This window comes from Ambystoma mexicanum, chromosome 4q, assembly GCF_040938575.1.
Source record: "Ambystoma mexicanum isolate Mex_15411 chromosome 4q, UKY_AmexF1_1, whole genome shotgun sequence".
NCBI classification, from domain to species: Eukaryota; Metazoa; Chordata; class Amphibia; order Caudata; family Ambystomatidae; genus Ambystoma; species Ambystoma mexicanum.
The window spans coordinates 749,483,184-749,510,481 of record NC_090928.1 but is presented as its reverse complement, the minus strand read 5'-3'; the positions used below and the strand labels follow the sequence as shown (position 1 = coordinate 749,510,481).

Sequence of the window (27,298 nt, the reverse complement as noted above, 5' to 3'; positions counted from 1 at the left end):
ATTATACGACTTAGTAGACTGGAAGGGGTATGGTCCACAAGACAGGACATGGGAGCCTTGTGAGTACATCCATGCACCTCGCTTGTTTAGACGATTTCATCAAAACCATTCAACCAAACCAGGACCAGACAGAAGAGCCACCTTGAGAGGGGCCTGGGGGGGGGAGTGCTGTCATGATTCCTGCCCCTTATGTCCCCAGCCCTCCAAGAGGTCAGGCTGGAGCCAGGCCACGATCACCTACATGGCCTTCAAGGGCCTCTCCATCCCTCCAAAGACCCACTTTGAGTCAGACTTGGCGCTTGTGGCACCAGACTCACTCACTCCCATAGGATAACATTGGGGATTGGACTTGTAGTGCATTGATGGGGACAAGATGGATGCCCCCACATATTTCGGTTCCCAGAACTGCAAGTGCGGTCTAGTCTTTTGGCTATGGTTCAGCCCAGAGGCACCTGGGATACCCAGAGACTATTTAAGCCATACCCAGGCTGAGAAACATGCTTTGCGTTTTCTGCACCTGCAGCATGACACTCACCGTGTTCGGATCGGTCTCCAGTAGGCCTGCATCTTTCGTCTGCGCTCAGCTCCTGCAAGAACAAGAACACTGTTAGGAACAGCCTTACCTTGCAGCGCTTCTGCCCATTATTCATCGCTCCTTCTGTTCTGTGGGCATCTTCGGCGGTGTCAATCCCATCCCGGCACGCCGCTTCCTAAGGAAAAGGGAAAAGAACAGAAAAAAGGCATTAGTAAGCATTCTGCAAATCTTTGCTTATTTTTAAATACTGTACGAGCTTCAAACGCTTACCTGAATCCCAGCCACTCTGGGGGAACTCTGTCTCTGGAACTTCTCATCCATCTGCAAGAGGGAAAAGAAACTCCAGGTTAGCGTGGAAACATATAGAGGCGCCGCATACCGCGCTTACCCGCCGTATTTCTTCTTCATAACCGGCATCCACGCTGAAAACGTCGCGGCACCTAAAAGACACAGAAAAATAACTCAGTTCAATGCAAATACGAAAGGGGTGCATCGCGCTCTCACTCACCTTCAGCGCTACTCTTCTCAGCAGCACGCCGCCATCCCCGGACGCCGGCCATCATCTAAGGAAGAAAAAGAACGAAGTTAGAGAACTGTTCAAAAGACTCATTATACTTACCTGTCGGACTCTTGCCAGTGAAGTAACTAGGCAGCAACGAGCCCGCATCAATCAACGCGCCCCTGCGCTGAAGGCAGGACGATAAGCACACTATCCAAGAAAACAAGGTGAGCTGTGGATCAAAGGGAAGGGTTGGACCCCAGGGAAGAAGGGGTTCAAGCACACAGAGACAATAGGGAGTTAAACTCCACCAATCCTATGTTTCAGGCCCAGTCTCCAGTCGAATAGCCTCCAGGGAAGGGTTTGAGGTCGTAAGAGGTCAGAACAGGCTGAGTGACGTCCCTGTGGATACCAGGTGAGCGTTACACATTCTTGGAAATGCGGCCTCCTTCTCTGCCTGGTGCTACGTAGACAAACAGTTGATATGTTTCCCTCAGCGGTCTGGTCTTGTATACATAGTAAAGGACCACCCTCCTTACATCTAGTCTGTGGAGTTTAACCTCAGCTCAGCTGGTGGGGTTCTGGAAGAAGGCTGGTTGCTCAATGGACTGGTTTATGTGAAATTTAGAGATGAACTTAGGGGAAAACCTAGGATGAGTGCGTAAGACCAGTTTGTCCTTGTGTATGACAAAGAAAGAATCCTGCACTGAAAATGCTTGTAATTCACTAACTCTTCTTATTGAAGTAATAGCCACTAAGAAGGCAGTCTTGTAATTCAGGTGCTTAAGACTTGACTTATGCATCGGCTTGAAGGGTTCCCCCATGAGCTTAGCGAGTACTACATTGAGATCCCATCCTGGCGGTGGGTTAGAAATGGGAGGGTGGAGTCGTTTTACTTCCTTCCATGAATGCTTTAATGGCCGGTACCTCCCACCATGATACTTTATTGTGGGAGGTGGTGTAAGCCGATTAAGCCGCCAGGTGGACTTTTATAGAGTTGAATCTCGACTCTAGCAAGTGGAGCATATAAGTTAGAATGTGAGATGAAGTACATTCTATGGGGTTTATTTGTTTAGACTGGCACCAAACTACAAATCGCCTCCACTTGTCGAAATAACAGTACCTAGTCTTAGGTTTTCTTGCTTCCTTTAGGATGTCCATACACCTCTGTGGCAGGTTAAGATGTCCAAACTCTATGACTTCAGGAGCCATGCTGACAAGTTCATAGACTGAGGTTGAGGGTGCAGTGTTGTTCCCCCATGTTGAGTGAGTAGGTATGTATGGCACGGGAGTTTGATGGGAACACACAGCGCCAGTTTGTACAGATGTGGATACCATGGCTGTCTCGCCCACATGGGAGCAACTAGGATGAGCGTCACTTGTTCCCTTTGAATCTTGCTCACCACCTTGTTCATGAGAGGAGTGGGAAGAAAAGCGTAAGCAAACCTCCCTGACCAGCTCGTCCAAAGGGCGTTCCCCCTGGAGCCTGGTTGTGGGAACCTGGACGCATTGCTTGTTTTCACTTGTAGCGAACAAGTCTAGCGTGGGGTAACCCCATTGAGAGAAGAGGTGATCTACGACTTCTGTGTCTAGTTGCCATTCGTGTTACTCTGGTAGGGGATCTCTGCTTAGAGAGTCTGCTAACGTATTGAGTTCCCCTGGAACCTGTTGTGAGGATAGGAATATCTTCAGTTTAAGTGCCCATTTCCAAATCTGTTGTGCTAGCTTGGACATATTTGGAGAGTGTGTGCCCCACTGTTTGTTGATGTAGAACATCGCTGTTGTGCTGTCGGTAAGGATTTGTACCGACAGATTTGTTAGCTGTATCCCGAATGCCTGAAGGGCCTTGAATACTGCCAGAAGTTCTAACAGGTTGATGTGTTTCTGTGCTGTGGCATGAGAACACAGACCCTGAGCCGTGTGATGAAGGTGATTAGCGCCCCACCCGACAAGGCATCTGTCATCACTATAGCTTGCACTTCTGGATCGTGGAAGGGTTTGCCCCTTAACAGATTCTCCCTTGTCCACAAGCGAAGGTTTTGTACTAGTGTTGGTGAAACGACCACTAGATCGTCCCACTAACCGCTTGACTGAGACCACTGTTTCGCCAACCCCTCCTGTATGGGGCGCATGTGCAGACGTGCGTGCAGCACCAGGTAAATGCAAGATGCCATCATGCCTAGCAATCGCATAGCTTTGCATACGCTTATCTGGCAACGGACCTGATAATGTGGTATTTGCAGTAACATATTTTGGACTCTTTCCTCTGAGGGGAACATTCCTTGTGTCTATTACAGCTCCTAGGAACTGTTTGGTTGTGCTTGGTACTAGGCTTGATTTATTCTCGTTTATTGAGAAGCCCAATTGAAAGAGAAGATTTATCGTTCTTTGAATGTTCATCCTGCAAATTTGGGGGGTTTCCCCTGTAATCAGCCAGTCATCCAGGTAAGGGTACACTGGGATTGACTCCCTGCGCATGTGCGCTGCCACCACCGCCAGTACCTTTGTGAATACCCTTGGAGCAGAAGCTATGCCGAAGGGTAGCACCTTGAATTGGTAGTGCTGATTTGCTATCTTGAATCGCAAGAATTTTCTGTGCGCTGGGAACACTGAAATATGAAAATAAGCATCTTTCATATCCAGAGTTGCCATGTAGTCCGTCCGCTTTAGCAGAGGGGTTACTTCTTGTAGTGTAGTCACGTGGAATTTGTGTGGCTTGACATATTTGTTTGCAGGGTGTAGGTCTAATACTGGAGGCATTGTTAGATCTTTCTTTGGCACAAGGATGGAGGTTGAATAAATACCCTTGTTTACCTGGTTCGCCGGGACAACTTCTATGGCGTCCTTTAGGAGCAGCGTTGCGATTTCCTCGAGAAGGATGCGTTGTTCTTCTGGTGCGGGTGATGGTTCAGGTGTCGCTGGATTAGTTTCACACAGTAACCGCCCGCCACGGTGGATATCACCCATTTGTCTGCGGTGATCCCCTCAGATGCTTGGGTGAAGTTCGAAATGCGCCCTCCTACTGGAGAGTCATGGGAGGGTACCTGAAGTGGAATGTCATTTATTTGGAGGTGTTGCGCCACCTCTAGAGGCAGAGGACCTCCCCCGGCAGCGGGATCGGTGCTGTCCTATCGGGTAACCCTGTGAGGATTGGCCCTGATTGTTGGGTTAAACGCACGCGTTTCATTTGGTGTTTACAGAGAAGTTTGGATCGTTCTCTGGATAGATTGTAGGATTGGAATAAACTGTGTAACTGATTTCTTATCCCCCAGGAAATCCTCAACAAAATCCTTGTCCTGCTGAGTCTCTTGTGTTCTGATCTGAAAGTGTTCAGCCGCCTTGATGAGCATGCAGTTCAGCAGGGGCTGGTTGTCAATAGGCGAATCAGCCACCGGAGGGTCTTGGTTGACGGAAGAGGCTATAGTGTACATCTCTGTCTCTTCCTTGTCATCACCATTGCCTTCTTCATGTGCTCTTTTGAGCTGTATAAGTATCGACAGCATCAGCATTATCATCATAATAGTCTGTGTCATAAAGATCAACGTAGGGAGGATCAACCTGTGGTGAAATATTCAGGGTGTCCGGATGAGACCTTTCAGATGGGGGTTGATTAGTAGGGACATTTGCAATGGCTTGAGAGCCAGAGGCAGCTGTAGTAGGAGGAGTGTTTTGGATGCTTTGGAAAGCATCTGGGTTTTTGTCAAAAAATTGCCAATAAAGGTCATCCTCCTCATGACCCTATCTATGTCTTCACATGTCCATTGGGCTGAGTTCGGAATGGACATAGGGCCTCGTGTGGAAGCCTGAGGGGATACAGTGCCTAGTAATGAGTCCTTTTCAGGAGGAGTAACTTGGTCTGGTAAGGAATCATTGCCATGAGGTTGAGAACCCTTGTGAGTGTGGGAAGCCTTGTGAGGCTGCGAAACCTTGTGAGGCTGGGCTTTGGATGGGGAGAGTGACCTATCCTTATGAAGTGTCTTGGAAGAGCGCTTCTTAGACTCCTTCTCATTCCTAAGCCCTTTCGGGACGTGTTTTTCCACTAAGTGGGCTAGTCCCAACTGCACTGAGGCCTTACCCGATTTCGAGAAAGAACGTCGAACCTCGGTCGTGGAGTGGTCCGACACCTCGTCAGTCGACGTGCGACATTCGGGTGTGGATTTATTCACAACATCTGTGCTGCCTTTCGAAAGTCGGGGCCTGTCATGTGGCGATCGGGATTGCGAATGCCCAGAGGACAGTGAACTTTTGGACCTCTCCCTAGACGTCGTGCGTGGGCCCGTAGTCGACAACCGCGTCGAGTCTTGGCCCTGGGTTGTGTATTTAGTGGAGGTAGAGGTTGTGTGAGCGCCTCTGCCGCCGGGAGTCATCCCCATAACAGGGCCGCTGGCCTGTCTGGTGGGGTCAGGGGCTTGCGCTTGGGAAACTATTGTCTCCCCTTCGCCTCTGCCATCCAAAATGGCGGCGTCGCTACCATCGCTGAAGGTCCCTTCCACGTCCATGGTGGCTTCGGCCTGCATGGCGTGGTGGGCCCAGCGTTTTGTCTTGCAGTCCTTCAACATCTTTGGTTTGAAGAGCCTACAGGCTCGACAGTTCTCCTCGATGTGATCTCGTGGGAGGCAGAGATTGCACACCAGGTGCTTGTCGACCCACAGGAATTTTTTCCTGCAACTTGGGCAGAACTTAAAAGGGGTCTTATCCATGATAATATGTAATGACAGCTAGGCGAATGTAAAGTAGGAAAAGGGGCAAATAAATTCTCAATGACCTCCTGCCTCACTCGCTACTGCGTGGAGTGAAGCCCGGTGCGGCCCTCCCGGGTCGAACTAATTCATCTACAGGATCTTCTTCGACGATCATCTTCCTTCACCGCTGTTGAAGATGATCTCGATAGTCGGTGAATAAAGGATAGGAAGAGAGATCTAGCTCTAATTATTATACTCAATGGCGATATGCCGAAAGGGAACTCTGCTATTGTGCGTCCGTCTACGATGGCGGAAAAAAACAACCTGAGGGACCTCGACGCGTGAAGGGCCATGGGTACAGTGGACATCACACTAGGGATAGTATTGCTGGCACACCCTGTCGATGTCCCTTTTCGAATTTCGAAAACAACAACTGTAATACTCTGCAGCTTCCACTAGATGTCGGCCTATACACAGCATGTGATCTAAGCAGATTCCAAGAGCCTCAGAAATATATATATAAATTTAAGTTATTCCCCTAGATGTCCTGTAAGCAACGGCATGTTCATTGTCCCTTCCATCAAGGTCAGGCTGTTTTCTCTGCAGATGGCATTAAACTCTGTGGTTCCATTTCTATGCAGAGAGACATTGGCCCTCATTACGAGTCCGGCGGTAACTGTGCCGGTAAAACCGGCAGGCTGCCGCGGGTCCCATAGGGATTTACTGGCACTGGACTTGCCGGAATTACCAAAGCATTACAGCCCCAGTGATCCGGTAATTCCGGAGCCGGCATTCTGTAAATCCCCATTCCCCAATTGGAAACACTGGCACCATGTGGTAATGGTGCCGGTGTTTCCACGTCCGTCTGCGGCCGGTGGCGTTACGCCCACCAGGTCAGACCTGGGGGGTGTAACAACACACAGCCACAGAACTCGTAGTTAGCCGGTCTGGAAAACGGTGCTGGTACGGTTTTATCAGCACTGTTAAATCCGGACCAGCTAACTTGTAATGAGGCCCATCGTCTACTTTTTGCAACCTAACCTGTTGCTACCCATCTAAACATGTTTATGGTGGTCATTCGATGCATGGGCCTGTATAAGTCAGCTTTCATTATGTAAATATAGACCATATTATTGCTTGCATCCTAACCAATAATCTACCTTTATCTGGAATTTGCCACACATTCCCTATCCCATCATGCATCTCACAACTTTACATCAACATCATGACTTTTGTCAACATATGAAAAGATTGCCACTTTTCCTGATTTACTGCCATCCAAAGACTGCCTTACACAAGATGAGAACTTCCATACAGTCTCCCCAGCTTTCTAAAAACAGATCATAAATGAAACAGACAGTATAAGCTATTAGCGAGAACTCTATAGAAGATCATTTACGGGAATGGGAGTTTTTACTGCGGTAGAATGAGATGCATCATCAAAGAAAGCCACACTCACTTTGTGTTCTTCGCGCTCTGAAGCCATGTGACACTTCTCAAATCCCCAGGTTCTCATGAAGTCTCTTAGATAGCCAAAAAGTGTCATAACTCCAAAGTTCATATAGGTAAGAACAGCAACATACATTGGAGCTTGTTCAAATCTTTCATTAAATGGCTTGCTGTAGATGCCTCCATTCGGTGTTCTATCTGGTGTCCTATTTGGTGTTCCATTTGCATTCCCATTTTCCTGAAAACATACACACAAAAATGAGTCTATAATTTGCTAAAACGTAATGGAAGAAGAATATCTCAAAATGCATATCATGTTCTTAAAAAGCACTACATGAACAACAAACAGGTGAAATTTGTAACTAGAAGAATGCAATGAAAGCTAACTGGTGTATGTGTAGCTAATTCAAAGGTTGTCGTCATCTGTAATGTTGCATTGTCCTTTCTAAAATCCCTTATTATTATCACAATTATACATTTTTATAGTGCAAACCTAGTTTGGGAGCAACAGCATGCTGCAGAAGTCATAGAGCAAAACAGTGGTGATGAGATTTTGAACAAGTCATCAGGCAAACAGAAGTAATAATAATCACAGTGCAATATACAGATGGGTTGTGCACAAAATAACCGGGATCCAGTTTACACAACGCTGTTACAAGAGCCAGGACTTCAGTTCTTGCCTAAGCTGAAGAAGACTTGGAGCAGTCCAGATTGCCAATGGAATGGATTTCCAGAGGACTGGAATTTAGCATGAGAAGGACCAGTCTGGTTTCCAGTCTGTCTTTCTGCGAGAGGCCCAATGTTTTTAGTTTGGCTGTCAGGTAGGCCTGCGTACATGCAGTAGTTGCCTTCTAGGTGTTGCATGCGATTTTGAACCAGATTGAATCCAGGATGCAGAGCCTGCCTAATTCGCGAAAGGTGGAGGTGATGTGGTCAAACTTGGTGATGAAGTGGGCTTAGTGAAGATTTTTAGTAAATTGAACTGGGGTTGAAGACCATGCCAAAACCATTCATGCTAATGTGAACCAGCCATCTCTCCTGGCTCCATTATGGCCTCATCTCTATGGTAAAGTAGACAATCATTAGCATGCTGCTAGAGCACCTATCTTCACCACTGCATCATGCCTCTGGCTGACCAAACTCTCTAAAATAAGTTGTTTTAGATTGCACTATTGCAAGCCTTGCTCCAACTGGCACAGGAATAAATGACCAACAGGCTCAACCAGCCCACAGTGGAGGTACCAGTCAATGGTTTATAGGTTATGTTACACTGGATTTGTATAGCATACCTCTGCGATTTACACACCTTCATGGAACTGACTATTTTCGTCTGGGCTCACTGAAATCCTGAATTGTGCTGGCCTGTCATAATGCATACCTAAGATGGTCAAGGCAATGCTCTGGGCAAGAAGAGCAGAAACCGAGAGCCCAACCAAATCACTTTCCAGTTCGGATCTTTGGGGAGGGACAATCCATGCAGGAGGGATGACGTCCCAAACACTTTCAAGACCATGTTGAATTTGGTGACATGTGCATCTGTCAGATAATGGGCTGGGGTACATGCAGGGTTCCCAGCTTCTTAAACGTGTGGTTGTACATGTCAGTGGGGTCAAAGCAAGTGGGGAGATGGAAGGGCAATGAAAGTAATAGTGAGGCACTGCAGAACAGTAGACATTTGACACTTAAATATTAAAATGGAAATTGACTTTAATAGAACATTGTATGCAGAAAAGCATGCAAAATGTGTCCAGAATACAGTAGGCAATCCCTTTATGGTATCTTGTAACATGGTAATGCTGTGGTTGATATGAGGAGTGTGGTTGGCTGTGCTAGTTGCTAGTACAAACTGTGTAATCAGGTAGGTTTGGTCGAAATAACATTGAGTAGTGCTGCAATTAGAATATCCATGGTGTGCCTGTGGGTAGTCTGAAGGGAAGATCTGGTCAACAGATTAAATGTGCATGCCGCAAGGGTATTATAACCAATCTCATTACCATCTGTCACCCCCCCACAGGGTCTCTGATTCTCAGCCCTGATGAAGGCGGATCGAACCTCAAACCTTTACCGCCGAAACGTGACAAATACAGGAATTAACAACATACCTGTACCAAACCAAGTTGAAACCAACCTTTGTTATCAACCAACTTGGGATCACGTTGGCTAACGACCAGATATCTAATATGAAAAGACCCTTGAAATTTGTAATTTCTCCCGCCCAGAAGTACTGGACTTGAAATATTCTATACCTACCTGAATGTATATATTTCATTTGTTTCAATGTTTTGTGGTTAACAACCAAATATCTAATATGAAAAGACTCTTGAAATTTCTAATTTCTCCCGCCCAGAAGTACTGGACTTGAAATATTCTATACCTACCGAATGTATATATTTCAATTGTTTCGATGTTTTGTACATAGGTATTGTTCTAAAAACTGTACTCACAAACCTGTCTATTGTCTTTGGATAACTACAAAATAACTATCCAGAAAAGTTACATGTTACTGTGTTTTCTCTGCATTCACTTTCTTTTGATATTTACTTTACAAAACAGTAAAACACTTTTTATTTATCGTCTGTATCTTCAACTTTGTGTTTTTGAGATTGTAATAATCTATACCCACATGCAGATTTACTCTGTGATTGCCAAAGATTAGGCAACACATCCTCTGCCTTCACAAAATAAATCAAGAAGACAGGCCCAGCATTTGGCCCGGCCTGTTCTTTCTAAATATCTAGTGGTTACTAGAACATAGTAAAGGTACACATCTTGTTTCATAGCAAGTTTGCGGCCTGGAAATGCATGCCATGGGAGTCGCCAATATAGCCTAATAAGACTTATCAATTCATAGAAAGGCCTCTTTCCCACATTCCTATCAGTGGGCTCTGCAGACAGCTCCCCTTTTCACTTTGTCCCATTCCCTCTCACTGCCCCAGTTCCCCTCCTCCTTCCAGGCCCAGGCCTTCTCCCTCTTTCAATCCCTCTTCCAATCGCTTCCCCAGTCCCTGACCGTAGCTCGGTGCCTATCTCTCACTTCATCCCTGTTCCTCTCAAAGATACAAGTGTACACATTGTGTAACAAAGATAGGCAATAGTAGATTAGGGGATAGAACTGCCTGGGAAATCAACTCATTTGCCTTAGTGCTCAGTAGAGCCTTGAACATTTGTTTAGTGAAAGAGCTGTCAAGTATATGCAAACCACATGCACTGATTTCACTTTTTTATTTAGTTGCCTGGCAGGCTGAGAACCATTTCAAACTACCTCACTCTCATTTGCTTGGGTGCTGTGCTCAGTGAGGTCATCAGTGACTTTGCTTAGGTGCTGTGTTCAGTGCGGTCATTAGGGACGTTGCTTATGTGTTGTGCTCAGTGGGGTCATCAGTGACTTTGCTTAGGTGCTGTGGTCAGTGAGGTCATCAGTGACTTTGCTTAGGTGTTGTGCTCAGTGAGGTCATCAGTGACTTTGCTTAGGTGCTGTGCTCAGTGAGGTCATTAGGGACTTTGCTTAGGTGCTGTGTTTAGTGGGGTCATTAGGGACGTTGCTTAGGTGTTGTGCTCAGTGGGGTCATCAGTGACTTTGCTTAGGTGCTGTGGTCAGTGGGGTCATCAGTGACTTTGCTTAGGTGCTGTTCTCAGTGCAGTCATCAGTAACTTTGCTTGGGTGATGTGCTCAGTGGGGTCATTAGGGACTTTGCTTAGGTGCTGTGCTCAGTGGAGTCATCAGTGACTTTGCTTAGGTGCTGTGCTCAGTGGGGTCATCAGGGACTTAGTCCTGAGTGGCACGAAAACTTGGGAATTAAACACACATGAACATTCGCTATTTTTAACAACTCTATGTGGTTTTGTAGACACTTTTTGCTGTCATCTTGGTCAACCGAATCTTGGTAGTTCAAACCTGTTTCTTTTAATGGGGTTGAGAGGGGAGTCCCCTCAATGCCCCCTTCCACTTCCCTGCATCAATCGCTCACAAAACATATAAATGTGCATATACACTTTTGGTCGGTCACACTACCTAAATATCTATTTTGTTTCTATGTTTTAGCCAGGGAGAAATGTACCATAAGTGTTGCTTCAGTTCTACGAAAGCGGAACGCAGGAGGAAAGTAAAGCACTCATAACAAAGGAAACACTCAAAGAATTAAGTCTGGTATACCTGGACAAATTCTAGCTGCCCTTCCTCCATTCTGCCCTCTCATGCAGTCAACTATGATCTCGCACAGCAAATAGTATCACAAAATGTAAGTAACCAAACCAGTCAACCCTCTCTCAGAGAGATTACCTGCTTCATCTGATCCAAATTTAGAAAAAAAGCTCCTGTTGACTTTGCAAACATGTGAGGCGTTTTCAAATAAACAGCTCTCAGTTGAACAGGATACTACAGATGTAACAACTTTTTAATTCAAAAACCTCTGCGCGTCGTTTGGGTCTCCGATGAGATTGAAGAACATTACTACCCAGCCCCTCTACATGCCCCTCCCCGTTCCTTTCCGCCACTACATGTGGGGCTGGTTCCTTTTCTTGTGCCTACCTAACACCGTACCCATAATAGATGTCCCATGAAGATCTCTGGTATAAAGTTGCACTGCCCTTATGACATCATGTTCTACAGTTGTCGCCCACCATCACTGGCATCTCAAGAAAAGAATGGCCTGGTACCCTAAAGTTCCATCTCTCTGTAGCTAAGAGAAGCCCAGCATCCTCAGTGGAACCATTAGAGACCATCCATGTCCAGAGAAGCAATGCTGACTTTTACAGCTGCACATTAGAGGCAACTGCACAGTTCTCGGAACATTTTTTAGTCTCCGGGCATTCTGTTTGGTCTTTGCAGACTTCAATCCGTCTGAGCCCTATGAGAGACAAAGAGACAAATACAAGGCCAGTCATTAAGGGAGTCAGGCTGGCTCTGCCCCTCTACCCCTCTGTGACTATGTTTTCACAGCAATGGAATTGATTTTTGTACAGGAACCACAATGCAGAGGTTACAATATGAACTCAAATATGCAATCCTGAAAGCAAGATATAAAGGAATCCTTGTTCGAGTTTACCTTAGAGTTTGGATCATTAACATGTTGTGTTTAAATTGATTTGGTATATGTTCCTGTAAACTAAATAAGATACTCTGGGAGTCTGTTCTTTGTGAGTGTCTGTGTGAATTGTGCTTGCTAAGGTAAGAATTGTACTCAGTGTATGGGTTGTGATGTTTGACACTTGGCCTAGTAGGATCGCTGTCTCTGTCTTCCCTCTGTTCCCCTCCCTTGCCATGTTGCGCCTTGAAACACTTGTGTATAGGCGCACTATAAATGCCATATCATATCATATCATGGGTGTGTGTGATGCAAGCATGTTCCTGGCATGTTGTGCTAGGCGCATGCATGTGCCGGGTGCTGCAGCTACTGGTGGGAAAGAGGCTTGGACCCAAAGACAGGGGGACTCCATTGCCTGTGTCAGTGTGGGGTCACAAGTGCAGACAGTAGGCGGCAGGAAGCCACATTGCTGTGTTGCTGGACAGCTGGTGGGGGGCCTGTTGTGGCCCGATGCCTGGGCTTCATGCTGGCCCAAGTCCCCAGCAAGAGTAACAACGTCACAGAGTGAGGTCCCTTCTGTGTCCCACATGCAAAGGAAAAATCGTTACCCATTGCTGTGACGGTGATGCGGGTGCATCAACATCTCAGATTTCCCTTGCAGAGATGGGGGTATGTCAGTGCAAGACATGTCCCCACAGAACCCTCTTCACTGCACTTGGCTGCACTGGTTTTCGAGTTAGCATTAGCACTATAGAGCTTTACGATTTGGACAAGAAATGGGGGCAATGTACTGTTGCCTGCTGGCAAACGACTTTTTTTTTGTTTTACTGACCGCAATTACCGGACAGATTCTGGTGGCGGTACTGTTTGGGTGCTATTTCTTTTTATCAATCTGTTTATTATGTCATAAAGGAAAAGAACAACACAAGCACAGGTACGACTTGATCCTAATACAATAGATTCCATTTAACAGTATTGGCATTAACGAGGGAGCGCAACTAACCTATGATGCTAGCGAGTTACATTGGCAGCAGGAAGGTTCAGGGTTGTGGCGGTCCATACTGTCCAGCCCCTCAACCGTCTCCCCTCCACTTCCCCCATATCTTTGTGAATTTCCAGGGATAGTCCCTAGCCCTGCACACTCTTTTTTCCAGGGCCAAACAGCGGTCCAGTTCCGCAGTCCACTGGCTTAATCTTGGGCGCTCTGCGGAGCCCCAGGATGCCGCAATCAGTCTCTTAGTAAGTCCCAGTACTACAATCAGGAACATTTTCTCGTGTGTCGTAAAGCCGGTGTATACCCAATTCCACAGCAATGTGAATTTTGGATCCAGAGGGACCCGAGCCCCCATTACAGTGGACAGTTTGTGTGTACATTTCTCCCAGAAGACTTGAATCTGAGCACATTCCCAGAGTGTGTGATATAATGTACCTCTTTCCCGGCCACATCTAAGACATGTAGCGCTGTCTGCCCTACCCCACCTAGTCAACACTGTGCGGGAGTAGTACACCCTGTGGAGGATCTTGAATTATATTAGCCGCAGCCGAGCCGCTATTGCCACATACCTCGGGAACATCAGAGCCTCCACCCATTCCGCAGGTTCCAACCTTCGCAGGTCCTGCTCCCATTTCTCCCTCAGTCAGGTAAGCTCTGCGGTCCCAAACGCCGTAAGCACTTGGTTTAATGTTGACGTAACCTTGGCAGGGATGGCTGCTACGAACAGGTTAGCCTCGAGAGGTGAACTAAGGAAATTGCACTTTCATGGCATGAGTTATTTGCATATAATGGAATCCCATCCCTGTCGGCAGGTCAAAATACTCTTGCAGCTCTTCAAATAGCTGAAGGTGCCCCTCTTGTGTTATATCCGCCGCCAGGATGTGTCTTACTTTCGCTGCCCAGCTCTCAAAATACCCCATCTTCAGCAGCTTCCTCAGGTGTGTGTTATGCCAAATGGGCTGGTCAAGAGTCGTTTTTTTCCATCCCACCCAATATCCTGGTGTGGCTCCACCTACACTTGGCACATGTGCCGCGTCTGCCCGTGGAGCGTGGAGAGTCCTCATGTATCTTATCACCCATATAGTACCTGTCTGGGTGTCAGGCCCATCATTGTTTTGCACTCTGCTACGATGTGTGGAAGTGACGGGTCCCCGTGCAGCCAGTCATTCACCAGCCCCAGCTGGGATGTCCAGTAATACCTGCGCATGCTGGGTAATCCTATGCCCCCTTCCTATACTGACCATTGTTGTTTCCAAGTATTCCCCGGTTTTACCAACTAGGCCGTCCACGAACTCAGAGTCCCCCAGGTAATGGGTGTTGAGGCGCCAGCTCCCTTTGGGCTTGGTTATCCCATTCTTTAGCTCCATGACTAACCGGGAGTGGTCTGATATCCCTCTGGCCAGGTATTTGGCAGATAGTAACCGATGGGTCATGTTCGCTGGGACATAGAAATAGTAAATTCTTGACATAGATGCGTGTACCCCAGAGAAGAAGGAGTAGCCCCACTCAGAGGTATGCATCCATCTCCATGCGTACACCGACCCCAGGGCCTCAGTGAAGGATCGTAGTTGGTACAGGCTGCCATGTTCCAGGTGCCTACGTATGTCATGTCTATGCGCCGGTCAAGCATCTCGTTAAAGTCTCCCCCCCCCCCCAGTATCCAGACATCCACGCGGTTTTGGAGCATGAGCCCTTGAAGCTCTGCTAAGAGGCTGGATGTGAGTAGTGGGGGTATGTATACCGCCACCATTCTCCAAGTGTCATCCCATAGCTTACCCTTTGCCAGAACATAGTGCCCCCTAGGGTTGGTCTTCACCTCTGCAAGCTGGAATGGGACCCTCATATGCAGGAGTATGAGTGTTCCCATGGAGCCCCTGGCAAAATCTGCGTGGAAAGCCACCCAGTAGTTGGATCTGAGAAAGAATTTACACTCTGTTCCTGCTAAATGAGTCTCAGTAAGAAATACAATATCGGGGGACAGCCCATTGAGGAACTGAAGGACCAACATTCTATTAACACTTGAGCACAGTCCACTAACATTCCAGGTGATCACTGTGTCTTTCCCACCATGAGCCACCATGATCCCAGAGAACCCATGCTTCGATCCGGACAGTGCTCCCCGTCCGTTCCCACCCCTGCTAGTACTCCCCGCCTCATGCCCCTTCTTAGTTGAGTATCCTCATGCGCTTCCTTATGCGATGCGTACCTTCTTAACCAAAGATCAACCAAGGTCAGGCCAACAACGGTTGACCAACATTCCCTGTGTCCCACCCTGTACTCTTCCCCAACTTGAAGCATCTGTCGCCCTAAAACCGCGCCAGACGGGTGCGAGAGAACCAAGTCCACCATCTGCGGGGTGCCCGCTGTTTTTGTTCATGTGAACCTCCATTCCCGATCTGTAGTCGCTACTAACTGTTTACCCCTTAATAGCTTTGCAAGAGTGTAAGCCAGTAAGCCAGTGTCATCTGTTACCCTCTGCCCCCAGAGTGGGCGCTGAGGGCACTGTTTATTCTGCTTCCTGTGAATCGAACAGAGTTGAGGAGCGACCCGGTCTGGCTCTTGTCTGGGTCGTCTTTTCAGTGGCTGGTATCCAGGCAATGATAGGACATTTGTTTCAAGCCATAACCAAGCTTTCTTCGGGTTGTTGAACAGGTGCACAGTTCCCTCGTAGTAGACTTTGAGTTGTGCGGGGAAAAAGAGGGCGTACTTCATGCTGAGTGAATGCATCTTTCTTTTGACCAATTCAAAAGATTGGCGTGCCCTCTGGACCTCTGTGGTGTAATCCCGGAAGCATCTGATCCGGTAGCCATTATATGTGATGGGGCCGGTGCAGGAGGGTGTCCCAGTCCCGGTTATTTAGGAGTCGTACTATTATGGTGCGGGGCGGTTGCCCAGGGATGGGGCGACCCGCCAGCATCCTTTGTGCCCTTTCCAAAGAGAAGAAGTTGGAGAGCTTCTTCTGGGTGAAGAGCTCTGTTAACCATTGTTCAAAGAAGAGCTCCATGTTGGGCTTCCTTCTTCTTTTCCCGGCACCCCGAGGATGCGAATGTTACTGCGCCTTGCTCTTCCTTCACTGTCTTCTGCGCTATTTTCCTGGTGTGTGAGCTTCTGGTGACCACCGACAGTTGTTTCTCCATTCTCTTAATTGCATCCTCCGAGTCTAAGATGCGCTGTTCTGCCTCCCTGACCCTTGATACCATGTTACGCATGCCTTGCCTGAGAAAGGATACTTCTGTAGAGAGGCCCTCAATTTTTTCCTCCATGGAGGACCTAGATTCTCCTAGGGCTCCCATTATGTCCCGAAATGAAATTTGGAGGTATTGGGGCACTCCATCCGTGCCTGCTGTCCCTGTGGCGCTAGTCATGGGGAGTTGGGGAATCCCCACCGTATACTGGTCCATTTTGCACTGGAGCCTCTCTTCCTAGCTTTATCTTTGACCATGGTGCTGCACGATTGGGCTCTCCCCTTTACTGCGCAATGTAGACGTCAGTGTCCAGTTGGCTTTGATTTCTTCACTCTGCCAGTGGCCGGTGAGGTGCCAGGTTTTGTTACTTTAGTATAGATGGCCTCAGAGGTGGGTTTGTGGGAGTTATACTGCCTCCTGCTTCTTCCTGCTGTGCCTGGCTGGGGTGGACTGGCCGGGGCCCTGGCTGGGGAAGGATGTGCTATAGCTATTTGCAGCGCAGGGCCTGTCTTTCTGCGCCTTCCATGCAGAGCCTGGTGGGCCTGGTGTCATCCGACCCTGGTCCTCTCTCCTGGGTCTCCCGGGTCTTGGGGTGGATGAAGCTCGCAGTGCGAATGTTTGTGCCCTGTTGGCTTATTGTTGGCTTATTGTCTTTCCTTTGTTGGTGGCCAGTGGGGTCCCATGCTGTCTCTTGGGTTTGCGTGGCTTGATGCTGTCCGGGGTGAATGGGCTGTAGCTATGGTGGTGGAAGCGTGCCCCGCTGCTTATCACAGCACAGGTGGGCTATCCTCCTCCTCCTTACTGTTGCAGACCCAGTGAGCCTGATGTCTCCTGTCGCCGGGTCCCCACTGGATCCTCTGCATCAGGGTCGCTGTCCCTCTCTCTTAGCCCTGTCTCCGGCTGGCTTGCAGACCGCTGCTGCAGTTTTCCCGCCTGGAGGGTGAGGGTCACCCATTGTCAGGTCGGCCATCCCCTCCGGTGCAGTCTCTGGCGCTGCTCCACTGTAGTGTGAGGCCCGCCACCCGCCCTCCTGGCAGGCGGGGTAGCACCTGATGTCGGGTCGGTGGTGATCCTATGTTCGGTCCGAAAATGGCACTGACTGCCCACTGTCCTGCAGGCGGTTGTTTCGTAGGGTTTCCTCCTGCGATTCCTTTCAGGAGTGCAGCGGTCTGCTGCCGCAGTATTCCGCCGTATGGGGGAAGTGGTTCTGCTGAATATATCTGGCAGGGAAACAGGATATTTAATGCAGGATGTGTGCGGCTATCACAGAGCTATGGAGGCTCACATCCACATCGCTCCACTCACAACATCGCCACAGGCAGGCCTCCAGATAAGGTGCGTACTAGGCCTTTTTACGCATGAAAATCTTGCAAATACGACAGCTTTATTATTTTCCTGCGTACAATTACACACAGGTTTAGAGCAGAGGGCATTGCAAAAGTCAGGATACTTGACAGAAACCAGAAGGCTTCTTTTGATTTTTATCTACATGGATGTAAGGCTTTCCATACAGTTTGTGCATGCGTTGCTGGATGTCACATACATTTTACTCTCTTGCAAAGGAGAAAAGTCATTTTTACTCTCTTAAAATCACATTTACTCTCAAAGTTTAAAAACAGGGAGCAAAATACTCCCACCTCAAAATCTTATCTGGAGCACTGGCCACAGGGGTGCTTCTTTTGAGTGTGTAATGCCCCTTCTGAGGGGGAGGTTTTCAATTGCTTGGCGCCTTACAAATGTGGGTGCCAATTGCATGTTGTCTCATTTATGTGCGACCTTCTCCTAATGGCAAACGTTCTTGTATGCTTTTGTCCATAGTGTCTTGTGTACACCTCCCCAGGGTTGTGGAGCTCATTGCAAGTTTTGCAGAATAATACTTAAGTTTGGCATGTTATTCAGAAATGCTCTATAACAGTCATCTGAGTTTTGCAAAGTGGCAAAGGGAGGTGAAACACCATAGCTCCATGTTCCCATTAACTCTACCCTGTGATCTTTGCCTTGAACTATATTGATCTTTACATTAACATTTTTACATTTACAATACCATGCTTTTAATGTTGAGTGGGTCAGCGACCCTCCTATTAATAGCTTGTTACTTTTTGTCACCTCTACAGGGCTTTCTGCCCTCTCCCACGGTGCACGGTAGCTGCCGTGAAGCACCCCAGCATCCCACTTTCCCCAGCTAGGCGCACCCAATATGTGCGGCTGCTTCGGCGTCCCTCGCGAGCTTCTGTGGTTGCTGTAACTTGCCAGTAGGTTGGTAAAGCGTCCCGTCCTTTCTCTGCCTGGCTTCTGAGTTCTGGGGCCAGCATGAGAGTTACGATTCTCCCGTTTCTCCTTCTCTGCGGCATCAACAGTCCTTCAGCATTGAGCAGCACTCGGTCTGCTCCTCCCTATTCCGAGGGCTTTAGATGCAGCTGGGCTCTTCCAACGGGAGCTGTCTGCACTAGTCAGTTTTGATCTCTTCTGTAACAGTTGTTAGAGATTTAAAGATCCCGCTACAGCGCCACTCCCAACAACAAGAGCAAGTTCTTGGTTTTAGGGCTTTGCAGATCTACATTCCTCTATCCCTCTTCCTCATCCCAGTCATGTAGCTTGAGTCGTGAACATGTAGGGAACAATCAGTTGTGTTTGCTGTCACCTTTTCTACATAACAATATGTCATAAAGGCATGAGGAATGGAGGGGATATCCACAAAAGGGAAAAGGGGATACCATATCTCATCTGACAATGTCTCACTCCCCCCTTGAGGGTCGCCTCCCCTCATGTGATCTTCCCTCACATAGCCATGATCCTCTCTCACATAGCCACACCCAGGGTCAGGATCAGGTAGCGGCTGTCGTCCCCTGGCCACATGAGGAGAGGCTAGCTCTGGGAAAGGAGTGATGACATCATCAGATTCATCACAGTTCTCTTTAGCAGGTTCTGCCATTTCCCACATGCAGATATTTAGCTGGCAATGAGCCAGGTGGATGGTGACTGATGCTTCCCACTTTATCACCATTCCGTTCAGTTTGCAAGTTTGTGTTGTTTGCATTTCTGAGCATTCTATTTATATCCAATGTGTCCTGTTTTAACTTGCATTGTATTTTTATAAAGGAGGGCATCCCAGTGTTATGCGGCTGTGCCCCTATTATTTATACACTGGCCAGTTCTGTGTCATTCACACTATGTTTATATTGTTTTGACATGCAACGTACTTCAAAGTTGTGAACATTCCTGTGTTTTGGGGCTGTCCTCCTGTTCTTCTGGGAGGTTGCGTCCACTCAGGTTGCTTGAGTGCATGCATGTTGGTTTGATGGGATGTAGAGTGTGTCATTTCCCTTTCTCTCGGTTGCCTGTGGTATGTTGAGGTGGTTACAGCACGCTAAATGCTCCCTTTAGCTACTTTAGCTGGTGACTTAGTGCTCATCAGTTCCCTGTTCTTGGTGTATCCTTGTCAGCATTCCTGTGCTTCAGGTGATGTTTGAAGTGTGGTGCATTGACAGTGAGCACTGGGGGTCATCCTTTACATAAGTCCCTCTGTGCGCAAGCAAGATGCACTGATTTCTTTCAATCATGCAGACTACATGTCGCTGTACACCATCATTGGTATTTTCGCGACAGCTGTAGAATGACACCTAGTAAAGTAGGCCCACGTGTTGGCTTTCATTTGTGCTATGGCTTCTCTGTCTGTGTGGTAGGGGGGAGGCAGCGGCTGCATGCTCTGTGCAATGGCCCTGTACAGTTCCATGACATTACTTACCTTACAGCACCTAGTTTATTTTCTTTGTCTTTTGCCTTTATACTTCTCATGGTCATGTATTCCTGCGTTGGCAGCATCAGAGGGATGCTTCTAGTACCAGTAGGTTCTGGTTGGTAAGACTTCACTACCATAGAGTCATTTGTGTCTGTATGTTATGGGCATATTTTCCAACCCACAAAAATAAGAATTGTATTGAACTAAGTTCTCCAGCTTTTGTATGTTTTGTATATTTCTTTTTTCTTTTTGTGGTTGCTTTTGAGCATATTGTTAAATTTGATCTGGACTGTTTAGATTGTTCTTGGTCAGACTGTGGCTGTGTTTGACTGTCATTTTAAATGAAGTATTTTATGCGCACTGATTCCTGCAGGCTTTCGGTGCTCTATAAGTGTACAAATAAATAAAATAAAATATGCAGGCTGTTCAAAGATGGTACTGGTCTCACTATTGCCTGTGTTCTTGGCATCACACCGGTGTGGTGTGAGAAACCTGAAGGTGTCTCCCTTTCTAGTCCCCGGGGATCTGTCATCCAGGTGGCCAGGACACGGCCATCGGTTTTGGATCCAGTTCCTGGGGGTAGACTAGTGCGGGAGGATCACCTGGATCGTGGGTCCTTGCGGAGTGAGAGCGGGACACCGATGGGTGAGACGCAGTATAAACGCCTTTTCCACAGGGCCATTTTAAGCACTTTGGAGGCCTCGGGCACGGACACCTCTGGGGGCCCCCTCCAACAGACCAGAGGAATTAAGGGATATAGAATATTTAGTGTGCTGCACCCCATGTGATGATAACAACCCATATCTTGATATGCTGCCAAGTAGCATTTCAAGGGCAACATTAGCAGTCTAAGACGAGGGTACTTGTGTTCAAGCATAGGTACAGCAAACATTTCATAAATAGCAGCCACGTGGAAGGTATACTGGACATAGTATAACTGCAGGACACAGATTTTATGACAAAGGTGCACATAATCCAGAATAGTCAAAAGACTCAGATTAGCTGCATCAGAGACAGCAAAAGTGCTGAAGTATGGATGCAGGCAACCAATGGCAAGCAAAGATAAAACTCCACATACCATAACATAGAGAGTGGATGATGATTTGAAGATACCAGGAAGGTGTCCGTATCCAGACGGACTGAGATTAGAAGTGGGACATGGTTTTCAAGCAGTGTTGCCATTCGAGAGCAGAGAGACAGGTGGCTGAGGTGTCTAATATATCAATGCTCACTATCATTATAGAGGAAGCAACACTATATATATCCAGTTAAACCACGAGTGAGTCTTTTTTAAAGATCATACCCTAAGAAAGAAATTACTCTGAAGGGTTGACAATTTTGAAAGCTTTAGGGACTTGTAATTTTGACAGGTGAGGAAATACAAGGATAAATGAGATACCTAGGATCACACATTGATTGAGAGGTGAAGCTGGGATTCGTACCCACTCTGCAATTTCTGCTCTTTACCAATTTCCTTTCTAGATTTTACCCTAAACTAAAATAATCCCACTTTACAGAACTGACTTGGAAAATATGAAAATCACATAACCCAATAGAAACATTTTAAAAAACAAAACGTTACAGAAACATATTACGCAAAATGGGAATGATTCTAGCTTCATTGTCTCCATTATCAAGGAAAGTATGTAAATAGCAGCCTACTAATGGTTGTGATCTTAAAAGATTTCAGATAGGTTTCTCTTTTGTATTTTAAAGCTTTAAATGCATCCCAAACACAGGCTTGGGCAATGGTATTTAAAAAACAAACTGTTTTGTTGTCACACAAGCAGACCTTAAAATATGCTTGTAAGAAGCCTGCAATATCTGGTCTGCTCTCTTCTGTCTAAAACTCCTTCCACTCAAAAGGCCTACATGATAGGAAAGATCAGGTAATTGGCCAAACAATGCCACCAGTATGTGAGAAGCAAATCTTTTCGTAGAAGGCAGTACAGTACTGTCAGTGATACAAGATTTGTGCAGGATCACTGTATCATCTGCTGGCAAAGCCAGGATGCAAGCATGAACGCTTTGGTTCCAGAGTCTGGAATTTGGATACATAAACACTTCTAATAGTTTATGGTCATCATTGGAGGTGCCTGCCTAGGTTTTACAACTCCCCATCTAAACAAACCAATTTCTAGACCTTCACCATGCTGACGCTATGTTAGTTTCTATAGCAACCGCTATCTGGTGCAGGTACACTGGTGATGATAACACCTCGAGTGCTATAAAACAAAGTACATATACATGCAGGCTTAACAACTTCATACATTCGAAACGCTGAGTCGGGATTGCTGGAATTTGGTATTGTAATCTTGCATATGAACGCATATCTCTGTAGTGACTCCTCTGAACCATCGGGGCACTCAAATTTATCGATATGTATTTCAACTTTGGCTATTGCACATGATCAATATAATCCTCACAGAAAGGTGAGAATGCTACAGGTGTTGTGCCACGCAAACTATGTATATCACATTGAACATAACATTACAGGATGAAAAGATCAGAACAAAATGTACTTGTCCACTACAGACAGAAAAAAGGTTTAGCCTTAGCAGCACACCACTGAAAATCCTGATTTGTTATACCTGATTTTGTTGACTTAGGGAAACTGACTTTCTTTCTTAATAAGGCTCCTTCTTGGGGCCCCCTCCAGGGTGGGGGCCTGGGGCAAGGGCCCCTTTTGCCCTCCCATAAAGAAGTCTCTGCCTGCCAGTACCCTTTTGTTATGTCTAGGGTTGATAGAAAAGTGGCATTTCTGAGTTTATCAATTAGGTCATCGATGCATGGCATGGGATAGGCATTGAAGTCGGAAATGGCATTAACTTGACGGAAATCTATGCAAAACCACCAGGAATTGTCAGGTTTGGTGACCAATACCATAGGGGGGGACCATGGGCTTGAATAGTGTTCGATAATATTCACTCTTAACATTTTATTCCATTCCTCTATCACTATCTGTTTACAGGCTTCTGGGAGAATTATGTTTTCAGATGAACCCCTTTTCCCATGGGTGATCTAATGTAGTGATAAGTGCCTTTCACTCTTCCTGGTTTCTCACAGAATACATTGGGAAACTATTCAATTAAATCCTTTAAGTCTTCTTGTTGTTGATTAGATAGCTCTTGAGGAATTAACTCAAAGTTGTATATTTCTTCTGGCACCAAACAGGATAGTATTGTGGCATTGGTGGCAGACAGGTTTTCCTTCCGCTCTTTTAAAAGATTTACGTGATACAGATGGACCTTCTGTTTCCTGTCAGGTTGTGCTACCTTATAAGTACAGGTTCCTTTTGATTCCAGTATTTCATACGGCCCATGCCACTTAGAGACACGCTTGTTTTCCAAGGTAGGCAAGAGGACCAATACTTTTTGTCCTATGGAAAACGATGTTAAGTTTACCTTTTTGTCACAGGTGGACTTTTGTTGGATTTGGGCCTTTTTCATATGAGTATAGACTAGATCTCAAACAAGTCTCATAGGCTCTTGGAATCTGATAGCAGTTTGCAAAAGGGGAATTGGTGCCTCTTCTCTTTCTTCCCAGGTCCCCTGGAGCATATCCAGGACATCTCTAGGTGCTCAACCTTGAAGTAGTTCAAAAGGAGAGAATACAGTCAATGTCTGAGGGGTTGTTCTTACTGCAAATAGTGCCCAAGGGATCATACAGTCCCAGTCCTTCCCGTCCTTATCTACCAACTGTTTTAGGATAAAAGGAATTGTTTTATTGAATCTCTCTACCAAACCATCTGCTGGGGATGGCACACTGAAGTCTGTAAAGTGGTAATATGGAGAAGCTCCTTGACTTTACCTATGAGCTTGCAGATAAAATGTGATCCTTGATCCATCAGGATCTCCTTAGGAAAGCCAACCCTGGAAATATATGGTAGGAGGTGCTTCAGAATTTGCTGAGTGGTGTTGTTCCGCATAGGGAATGCTGTGGGGTATCTGGTTGCGTAGTCGTCAATCATGATGACATATTTGTTACCCAGTCTAGATGTTTCTAAACCTCCAATGATGTCCATCTCAATTCTTCAGAAAGGGACTTCTATTATTGACAAAGGATTCCGAGGGGCAGGCAATGGGATGTGAGTACTGGTTTTCTGACATATTTCAAACGTCTGAATAAAGGTTTTTATATCCGCATGGATACGTGGCCAGTAAAACTTCCCACTGATGTGTGCCTGGGTGTTGGATTGTACTAGGTGTCCCCCTGTCAGATGGGAATGCACAATCTCTAGTACTATCTTCCGGTGCGTTTTGGGGATTACTGAGTTTTATTTAAGTCTTCTGTGGATATTTATTTTCTATAAATGTCAAAGGGGCTTGTGGGTAGAGATGTACCCACAAAGCCAAAAGGAGAAAGGTACACAAGAAGCAGGAGTACAAGGAGTCCTGCATACAAGAAAGGATAGGCAACAGAGGCAGTGAACAGAAAGGGGCAGGGAGTACAAGTAAAACAAACATGTTAGGTTCCTTCTTGGGGTGTACACAGAACGGAGGAAGAGTTTCCCACAGAACCGGGGAAACTCCAGCCTTCTAAGCTGGTTACTATTACAAGGCCCCAATCTGAATGCTCATGGAAAGGAGCAACAGCAGTGAGTGTCTTTGTCTGGACCCTAAGGTACGAACAAGGAAAAAGTACTCACAGGACAGAAGCCTGTACGGGTACAGCAGGAACTGAACAGCGACTGCCTCCTGAAAGTATACCGTTTACAATGGCACAAGGTACAATACTGAAACGTGACAAAGGAAAGGGGGCAGAGAATGCCTGCTGGAAACTTAGCAGCCAAACTCTGAACAAAGGAAATACACAAGGCACATGTGAAGACAAGAACTGTAACAGAAATATCCGGGGGGAAAAGGAAGTCAAACTGAGCAAGGTTCAGGACAGAGAAAAGAAAGAAGAAAAGCAAGGAAACTAGAATCTGAATACAGGGCTAAGGAGACTGGAAAATGCAGACTGATAACAAGGAACAGTAAGTCTGGAGAGGGATAACAAGGGCAGGACTGAAGACAAATAACAAGGAAACTAGCTCTGAAGTGGGACAACAAGGGCAGGACTGAAGACTGATAACAAGGAAACTGTAGCTCTGAAGTGGGATAACAAGGGCAGAACTGAAGACAGATAACAAGGAAAATGTAGCTCGGAAGTGGGATAACAAGGGCAGGACTGAAGAATGATAGCATGGGCAATGGGCACAGAACAAATAACTGCAGGTAGGGAACAAGATAATTAGTGTTAGAGAACAAGGGGCTTTAGACGGGGAACATAGGACTGCAAGCAGGGGAGCAGGGCTGCAGTATAGGAAGCACAGAAGTGCATGGCAAAAGGAAGGGGTGTGACGTCAGAGTAGCAGGGATGGAAGGCAGAGAGGACAGGGCTCTGGAACAGGAGCAGATTCAGGAAACAACAGAACACAGCAGAAATATAAGGATCAAAGCAACAAAGGGCTGGAAGCAAGGTCAATGCAGGAAACCTGTGCTCAGCTGCTTAAATACTGAGCTGCCCTGTGCTGAAGCAGGCTAATTAGCAGCACCTGGAGCAGCACACCTGAAGGTAATTGGCCTCCTCCCTCTCTGGTCCTGGGAAAGTGAAAGCCACACTGATCTCCAAGGCTTCTGGGGATTGCAGTTCTAAGACTGCGGCATAGGAATAGGCAGGGAATGGAAACTGGCACAAGGTGTATTGTGGGAAATGTAGTTTGTGAAATTAAATAAAGAAGTTCCAATGTCTTTCAAGCAGAAAGTAAAGACAAAAATATGAATAGGCATTGTACAGGGAGGATTATGGAGATGAATGAGTCCCAAATAGTCCACAATGGGTGCCAATGTTTGCACCAGTTGTACAGTTGTGACAATATAGCAATCCTTGCTTTAAGAAGAAAAATTGACATCCCTTCTCTACACCCTCTCCTTCGGGAACTGCTTGTATGAAATCTTGAGTGAGGGCGGGTCATTTCGCTGGGCAAAGGCTTGGTCGGGATAGATGGTAAGCACTTCTCCCTTTTTCTCTTCAGTGGTAGATGGTTCATCAGCTTCCCCAAAGCCTAAGGTACCTCTCTCTGTTTCTTCTGGTTCACTTTCTTTAAAACAAGGAAATACAGCCTTTTCAAGAATCCGTTAGGCAATTGTGTCCCCACGATGTACTTCAAATGGGATTTCACCATGGTTCTGTAAGAGAACCTTTATGTCTCCCCGGAAGTCGGGATCGATGATGCCTGCTAGAACGTCTATACTGAACTTCCAAGCAAGGCCAGATTTTGGGGCCAATCTTGTATAACACTCAGGAGGGGTTATCACAACTAAGTCTGTGGGAATCATTACTCTTATCCAAGAAGGGATAGTAGCCTCTCCACTGCTACAGATATCAAAGCCTATTGATTCTTTTGTGGAAATAGAGGGGTTGGAGACTCTATGACTAAGCTTCTGGAATTATAGAGTTCCCCAATTTGTTTCAATTGAGTCACATCCCATTCCTGACACTACGTGTAAGGAAGGCATGGTATCAACAGTAAGACAGACACAAGTGACTACAGTTCAAGGGTGTTCATTGAACTTTAACAAGGGTGTGATGAACACCTATCTAATCCTAAATCTACAGATGGGAGCAAGCTACGACCATCCAATAATAATAATGCAGTCCTAGTGGAGTCTCGTCAAAATAAAAGGGCTTATACTCAAAAACCTATTGCCAATCCTTAACACTAAATACAAATAGTGTGGGGTAGTGTTCATGAAAAAGAAAGAAGAGTTCACAAAATGATATGTCAGGATATTCAGGCCGTTGGCCTCCCTTACCCACGTTTTCAGCATGGGACAAGGCGGTTCACTCCAGCAAAGCCCACACTCTGGCTTCTTCAGCACGAGGATACAGTTCCATTACCAGCATCAGGGCCTTCTGTGCCCAAGTCTCTTTATTCATCAAAGTCTCTTGATTCAGAGGGTGTGATGTACCAAAACAAAACACAAAGTTCCTTTCCTCTTATAAGTACTTAATTCAGGTGGTTCCCCTTGGATCCCTTTCAGCTGGGCTCAGAGCCCCATTTTTACAATGTTCAGAGAATATTCTTTCTCGGGCGACTCATGGTTCACCACATACCGCCTCAGCCGGGCTCAGATCCTTCCTCTTTCACAATTAGTCTCCCTCAGCCGGTATCGGACCAATTTCAGTTTGCATTACATTATCAAA

The 27,298-nt window shown here is 46.5% G+C and overlaps 1 protein-coding gene across 1 annotated transcript in view; it reads right to left on the bottom strand.

The window, feature by feature from the left end:
• Positions 1-27,298, bottom strand: part of LOC138467979 (serine palmitoyltransferase 3-like) — a 1,171,530-nt gene that overhangs the window by 1,067,664 nt on the left and 76,568 nt on the right. Inside the window, exon 2 of the mRNA XM_069608334.1 lies at positions 7,176-7,403. Coding sequence (XP_069464435.1) covers positions 7,176-7,403 — 228 coding nt within the window. The remainder of the gene's footprint in view (positions 1-7,175; positions 7,404-27,298) is intronic.